The sequence below is a fragment of the Anneissia japonica genome, unplaced genomic scaffold, assembly GCF_011630105.1.
Source record: "Anneissia japonica isolate Jap-2015-1 unplaced genomic scaffold, ASM1163010v1 scaffold287728_len311106_cov174, whole genome shotgun sequence".
NCBI lineage: Eukaryota > Metazoa > Echinodermata > Crinoidea > Comatulida > Comatulidae > Anneissia > Anneissia japonica.
This window is the reverse complement of record NW_022700489.1, coordinates 231,639-239,557: the sequence shown is the minus strand read 5'-3', so window position 1 is coordinate 239,557 and position 7,919 is coordinate 231,639. Positions and strand designations below refer to the sequence as shown.

The 7,919-nt window shown below is 31.9% G+C and overlaps 1 protein-coding gene across 2 annotated transcripts in view; it reads right to left on the bottom strand.

Annotated features, from left to right (window-relative positions):
* The window catches only part of LOC117103335, a 27,216-nt gene that overhangs the window by 15,967 nt on the left and 3,330 nt on the right, over positions 1–7,919 (bottom strand). For both annotated transcript variants that reach the window (XM_033243874.1, XM_033243875.1), the window contains exons 3-8: positions 7,135–7,198; positions 6,862–6,997; positions 4,780–4,802; positions 4,314–4,372; positions 3,147–3,186; positions 2,246–2,292 (exon numbers count right to left, since the gene is read on the bottom strand). In XM_033243874.1, coding sequence (XP_033099765.1) covers positions 2,246–2,292; positions 3,147–3,186; positions 4,314–4,372; positions 4,780–4,802; positions 6,862–6,997; positions 7,135–7,198 — 369 coding nt within the window. The remainder of the gene's footprint in view (positions 1–2,245; positions 2,293–3,146; positions 3,187–4,313; positions 4,373–4,779; positions 4,803–6,861; positions 6,998–7,134; positions 7,199–7,919) is intronic.

Sequence of the window (7,919 nt, the reverse complement as noted above, 5' to 3'; positions counted from 1 at the left end):
TATTTTTTTAATAAAAAAGGGTTTTATTTTTCTTTCTAGTGTTTTATCTTATTAGTTTCCAATATATTTCTTATAGAAATAATGAATCCATCCTTATAATACAATTTTAAAAAAATATCCTCCATCTAATGTTAGACATTTTTGTCATGTAACATTTTTGTATGGTGAAATATGGCTAAAAATATGTCAATTTATCATTATATTTTTTAATGTGAATTGTGTGATCATGAAATGATTTTTAATATGTATACTCATTGATATGATGATATAAATGTAAAAATATTTAATTTTAAACAATAAAATCTTTAGTTATAGCTTCCTAAAAAATATTGCTTGGAGCATGTCTATTTACTGTGAAATTGCTCAAATACACAAATAATACAACTAATTTAGATTCGCATCGCGTACCATCCAGCAAAATAGGCTAGCCTTGGCACCTAACTTCTCCCAAGGCTATTCCATGCAGCCTTATTTGCTCACAAAAAAATATTGTTTGTTATTGAAAAAAAAAACTAAAATGCCGATCCTTAATTTTATAAAATTTGGGTCGGTCAGGCGTGGCCAACACAATAATTTTCTTTTTTGATGCATCAATATTCCATTATTAATAAAGCTCAGTGCCTTTGATGACATTATTTAGATCTGGCGCTATATAAATATTCTATTATTATTATTATTATTATTATTATTATTATTATTATTATTATTATTAACAGTTTTCCAAATAAGGATCGTAATCCAGAGGGTACACTGACATAAATCTACTTTTAAATGCCAAGGTAAGTCAGTGCTACATGCTGGCCTAAATAAATCAAGTCTGATACAACAATGTGTTGTATCCAGGAGGTTAAACGATGTAAGGTTAATAACAAAAACATGTCATACAGGTTATAGTCGTATCTGTTCGCACGTATGTATAGATCTGTTTCTATATTGAGCCTGAACCATCGCGCTGTTGCAAGTCGAATCCTACCCCAGATCGTGAAAACAAAGACAGAAAAGATAGTATAATATATACTCCATCAAAATGCACGCCATCAGGTCGGAATTCAATATTTCAACAATTATGCCATCATCAGGAATGATGACATAATTAATGTCGAAATATTGAATCCCAACACGATGGCGTGCATTGCAATACTTTGAGTATGTATTATACTATCTTATCTGAAAAGAATCTGTGGACCTTTCGGTTTTTAAAGAAAGAAAACATCTTGTTAACACAACCTGCAAATTTAAGTTCACAGAATATCTAAATTAAACAAGCATAAATGTTGTGTTAAATTTGAGCAGGAAATGATAAACTATCCTCCAAAAATTACCTCTTGCTACGATGTATGATCACTAACTCTCACTACTGTATTTTTTTTAAAACAACAAGTGGTTTCCAAAACCGAAAGCTCCGCTGAATAATTTCAGATAAGCATCGTGTTGGGATTCAATATTTAAACAATTATTATGTCATCATTAGAAAACATGATTTCTGCGGAGAGTGTAGTCGTGTAGTGTCTCGCGAGACACATCACTAACCATGTGCTTCACCTTTCTGAGTAAAATTAGGCCTAGTGAGTGTCCTTGGTACGAAAACTTGCTAATGCCACATGACATATGTATGCTGCCAATTTAGCAGTAGCTGTACCTCTAAAGTCTAACGTTTCTTTTGCTTTCTTGTTAATATTAGCAATCTTTTCACGATAAAAGTATTAAAGTTTTAAGATTGATATATTTCAAGAAAGTTATTAGTGTGATATAATTGAAATCACAAAATAAAGATCCCATTGTACAACTACCCATGAATAAAAAAACTTTGTTAGGCTCAAGCCAGCCATTGGGAAGGTGAAAGTAAATAAATAAACATCGAGTGACAGCTGGAGTTGAGTTAGTGGTTGCTGTAATCGTCTATAATTTGTAATATGTTAACTTTGCATAGGCTTGTCATAGCAGACCAACATGGCTTTGCTTCAACGGCTAGTCCATAACTTGGACTACAACAGGTTTGTTCGCAATGGGTTCAATACAAAAATGCCCACGGGCCACAGGGTTTTGCTGAGCCTATGTCTTCAACGGCTAGGCCGTATAGGGCAACAAGAGCCTTGTTTGGAAAGGGTTCAATAGAAATATTGTAAAAACCAAAATGTGTGGAAATATCACACTAATTTTAAATAGAAGTATTTTAGTATTAAAAGCAGCTGCAAAGTAGCCAACAATTGTTAACTGGACAATACAATAAAAATGGCTGTCTTACCTGGTCCACACTGTATTTCAAATTTTCAGGCACGTGAACAACTGAGTCTAAGTGATGAAAAAAAAATATGTCTAGTTAGTTTGGTTTGTTGCTGGTTTTAACATCACAGATATAAAAAATATTCATGAATGAACCATTAAGAAATATAACAAATGAAAATCATTAGTAAAATAATATCTTCAAGGGTAATGCAACAGTATTTTAGAAAGGTGTGAAATGAAGTCACAATAATTCTTGTTTATTTATTTATTATAAATTTGGCACACACCAAACATATTTGAAAGAAAAACAATGGGTACAACAAAAACTGGTTAGTAGCAGGCCAAGAGAGAATAATGGGCTAAGACCCCAGCCACCAGAGTGAATTCTCTCAAAACCGCTAATTTGAAAAAAACCAATGAAAAACATGGAGAATTAAAAATTATTTATTTTTATTAATTATTGTATAATAATTTGTTATAGTAAGTTCAGAAATTCATATATAAAAAAAAAACTGTTGTAGTTGTTGCTATTGTTGTTGCTGTAGTTGTTGTACAGTAGTTGTTGTAGTAGTTGTTTTGATGTTATAGTTGTACAATAAGGACTATTACAAATAATACTGGGATTCAAACAGTGTCTTTTGCCAAGCGAAACCAGAGAAGCATGAGAATGTGTTATAGAGGTAGGTAATTATGTGAAAGGCGAGTATTGCTATTATTGAACTTAAAGCAATACATAACAACAGAAGTCTGTATCTTGTTAATATATCAAATATATTTACAACTTCTAAATATTTCCAATACTGCAATTCCTGTCTTAATCTAGGTACCCCGTTCGAACTTACTTCATTTAATTAAAAACAAAGGCATTTATGTTATTTTATTTTTATAAAAATATTAATATGAGAAAAAAAAAAACTTACCATTGCTATTAATCGAAAGCTTAGAGAACTCCTGAGTTAGCTTTAAAAAGAAAAGGCAATAAAATAAAAAGAGAATAAAAAAAATAGCAAACAAATAGTGAAAGATCAATTTTATATACTATTCTTTCTAATCACATAACAATTTAGATATTGTATTATGGGCACAGGATAATAATACAGGGTATTATAGAAGTCAATTGATACCTCTTTACAGCTTCATCTCCGGTAAAAACATTAGCAATTTAAAACTAAAAACACACAGATGAAACATTACCATATTTGCAATCTCTTTATTATAACATGAGCTAAAAGTTTTTGGATACATAACACAAAATACTATACACTGTTCAAAGTGGTTAATTTTTTCATTAGTCCTGTGGGTGCATGCATAGGCCTAAAAAGGGAGACTTTTGCCACTTCAAGTTTTTATTAAATCTGTTCCAATTGATTTCTGAAAATGTTTCTGTAACGATTGCATTTTTCAAGATTTCAGAAGGGTGTAACTCCATAATTAATGCATATATTATTCACTAATATTATAGCCAGTTGGATGGACTTAGTAGAGAACAAATGTGAGGTCTCACCACGAAATGAGATGCATCGTTGGTGAAATCATATTGAGATATTCACCAAAACAGGCCAAAGTCAATATTTTTACAAAATTTTGATTTTAATGTTTTTGAATAACTTGATACTTATATTTTATGACTGTATACTTTGTAAGTGAATTTTTTTGCCAAAACAGTGTTCTCTGCACATATTCTGTAATTCTAGTCATATTATTTTGTACAGGTTAGTTTATCTTTGAGGTTGATTTTCTCAAAACGTGGTTCTTATACACCTAAACTTTAAATGCTCACATCTCTGTATTACTTAATAATAGGAAAGCCATTCAAAGTCCAAATGAAAGCTTATAATGTGATCTACCCGGAAATATAATATAAACTCAATTTTTGAATTTCTAACAATGAGACTCATTTTGTGGCGAGACCTCACAAATGAAGGGCTAATAAAAAGCAAGAGCCTCAAACATAGTCCTTCGTTCGTAAGGATGGATCACACATCTTCTTTGGTTAAATCCAATGTTTTATAATACTCATTATGAAACATTAGGACCACTCACAAATTCACAGTAATATTAATAGAGCAATATCAAAACAGCCTTACCTTATCCATAAACCCCACCTCACGACTAACTTGCAGGTCATGTTTGAAATGTACATCGTCTTAATAGCAATAATAAAAACAATTAATGTAAACAAACTTTCCCCTTCACTGCAACTACATAAAAACTTTACTTTTTTACTAAAATATTTGCATGTACAGTATTTGTTTTAAAGCACTATTTTATAGTATCTGTAGATGGTAGTAATAAATGAATTAACATTAAGAAATCATAACTATATTTAGCTGAATTATTTGCTACTTTATGTGGTAATTATCTGGGAATATTATTTTTTCATTAATTTTTATTTAATTTTTCAAAAACCAAACATATTTTGGTCCCCTTCTTGGGTTTGCTTTGGTTTCCTTTGTGGTGAAACATACTAAGCTTATACATATCTAGACAACATTTTTTTTTTCTAACGTTAAGAATAAATGATCAGTATAAAATATTTGTTTTCTCCCTTACCTCCAATACATAATGCATGATTCCTTGCAGTCCAATAAAGATGAAAAGGAAGAATTTTATAAAACTATTACGATAATATCCATTATTTTCTTTTGCAACTGCATAAATAAATACCACTTTATAAAAAGCATTGATATAACATACTGTAGAAAAACAAATACTAATGACGACAAGAATAACAATAACAACAAGTGCAAAAGACTAAATAACTTAAATGTAAATCACAGCCTATTGTTAGGGAGCTTAATTCGATTTGTGCGACGACACGATGCTAGAACGGAATCACTTATGCATGACTGTCCTAACGGGTGTCCTACGTTCTCTGTATACGTAGGTTTGACCAAATTGCGTAATATAATTAAAATTTAAAACTTAATTTTTAATTTAACTAAACAAGTAATCAGGGCTCGATTTAGTACTAGCCCGGCGTACAATGTCTAGTAAAAACCGCTCCGGGCTAGCCTATTTACTCCTCATGTTGCCCGGTTGTCTAGTGGAGAAAAATTAGCAAGAAGAACATTTTCTATAAAAATTTTTTTTTTTTTTTAAATCGGAACTTTCGAGACAATTCCTGCACAGGAGGTACCGCAGCCCAGAGAGTACACTCTAGGTAACTTTCAGCTCTCCACATGCATGAGTGTTTAATTATTAAGATGATCCCCAAGTCATTCACCAAGCACTACAGGATGGCATGTTATCTTTCTCTCAATAGAAGATCGTTTGATCGTTCAATCTGGTTAATTTAGGTAGTTAGAACATTTTATTTAATGTACTACCTTATAATGATATTTTAAAAATGTTCAACTTTTAATAATAAGTATTTCAATGCTATAGGTAGGCTAGGCTAGCCCAGGCCCTAGGTCTTGTCTAGGCCTAGTTAGCCTAGGTAGCCTAAGCAAGATTTATTGCCATTGGGGGTGAGTGACTTGAGACCTAAAGATTTAACAGATGTTCACGGCCCTTTAGAAATATTAGAAAGCCAAAGTTATAACCAGGGAGATGTAAAACATGCTCATCTGTCACTGTTATAACCAGAGTCGATTTTGCAGCATGGGTGATTTTTTTATTTATTTATTCAACAATATTTTGAGAGGGTAGCTCAAACAGCAATGCTACAGAAATTATGAAATTGCAAATCAACCTTCAAATTTAATTGTCGCTAATAAATATCCTGTCTGTGGGCTACTAAAATATTCTGTGGGCTAGTAAAATCTCTAGTAAACTAGCCCAGTGGGCTAGTTACCAAAAAAAGTTAGGGCAAGCCCTGGTAATAAACAAGTAAATAAATACACAAAAAATCATCATCGGCCCCCATCGGGCTAATACTGACGCAACCCCTGATTAATAAATAATTACATAATAAGAATGAGAGAGCCATGACAGGCCTACCAGCCTCCATCACCACTGTACGGAATGGTGTACAGTAGTTTAAAGCACAAATTATATCTTTTGTTCCAGAGGGCTAAATAACTTAAATGCAAGGCACAGCCTATTGTTGAGCTTTCGATTTGTGCGGGGACACGGTGCTAGAATGGAATCATTTATGCATGACCGTCACAAATTTTATCGTTCGTTGGTATGCATACAATAAATGTAATTTTAAATGTTTTGGTCTCATTGCGATCAATAACAATAATAACACGAATAAGAACACAAAATTTTAATCAATTTAAGTCTCTGGAAAGTTTCAACAGGCTGATAAAAAAAAGAATGTGATTATCATGGATGATACGAGTCAAGAATAATCAAAGATACATTAAAGATGTAAAATCTAACCTATTGTTTTGATGAAATGTTAAAAGTTGTACAGTAGTATGGCAGTGTTTAAGCTGTCATTAGCCAAATCCTAAATAAAACCTAATTTTTGATAGATATTTTCATTCGCAATTTGCCTAAAAAGCTAATGGAATTAAAGTTATCATTTTTTATAAAAGAATATTTTGTTTTTGCTAATCAAATTTTATATTGCCTACTTTTATACCAAATTTACCAAACTGCTAAATATTGTTTTTGGCTAGCTTAAACAATGAAGAGGCACTGCTGAGTCAAAAATAATCAAAGATACAAGGATGTAAAATTTACCTATTGCATTGATCTTCAGCGGCAATAGCATTATTACAAAATGCAGTGTTCTTCTTTTCAACATTAGATGCATGAAGTATGGTGAATTTCATTTTTAACGCATCCCAATATTTTTTTTTCCTGGTCCATTTTTTTACTGAAAAAAAATGCATTTGTTAATTTTTTTTTCAATTCTTATTAGTGAAAAAGACACTGTTTAAACATTGTGTATGAGTAAAGCAAACATAATAGGTCTATTGTTGTACACTTGAAACAGTTTCAATCAAGTCTTACTGTCTTTGTAAGGAAACCTTGATGAACAACGGTAAGGGTGGATTGCTGCACGTTGAGTTCGAGTCTGGAAAAACAAAAGCAAATTATGTAAATGCAAACTTTCTTTCAAAATAATGTTTTATTAAACTCAGTGTTTAAGCTGTCATTAGCCAAATAGCCAAATCCTAATAAAAACTGGATTTGGCTAATTAAATTTTTTCATTCAAAATTAGCCAACCGGGCTACCTCCTACTAGGCCGTAGCCTAGCCTAGTTATGAAATCATCGCACGATTTTACCTGTCTGCATGCACCGACCAAAAAGGAAGTCAGTGACTGTACTGTATTCTCCCTCGAATGCTGAAATGTTTATTTCTTTGACGAAAGTCTATCGAAATAGCATTACAAACAAGTTCTTTTTAACACAATAGTTATTCATCGTATCCGTACTGTACTGCTGATGTGTAAATTAGATGCGTACTGCAGAAGCAAAAATCAGCATACGCACAGCTAAAGGTACGCACACGTATACTGATCATATCACTATAGCAACCGATGACTGCTACAATAATTGGTTATAAAAAAACTAAAATTAAAAGACGGTGATTGACTTAAAAAACAATTAGTAGAGCATGCATCGTACACTAAATGGAAAATTATTATACTTAGGTTAGATTAAATGCATTCAAAAATTTCCTTTGGGCCTTGCAGGCACTCAGGAAATTTTTTCAAGCATTCAAACTAACCTTTGTATAATAATTTTCCAATAGTGTACTATGGGGAGCTCTACTAATTGCTTATTAAGGGG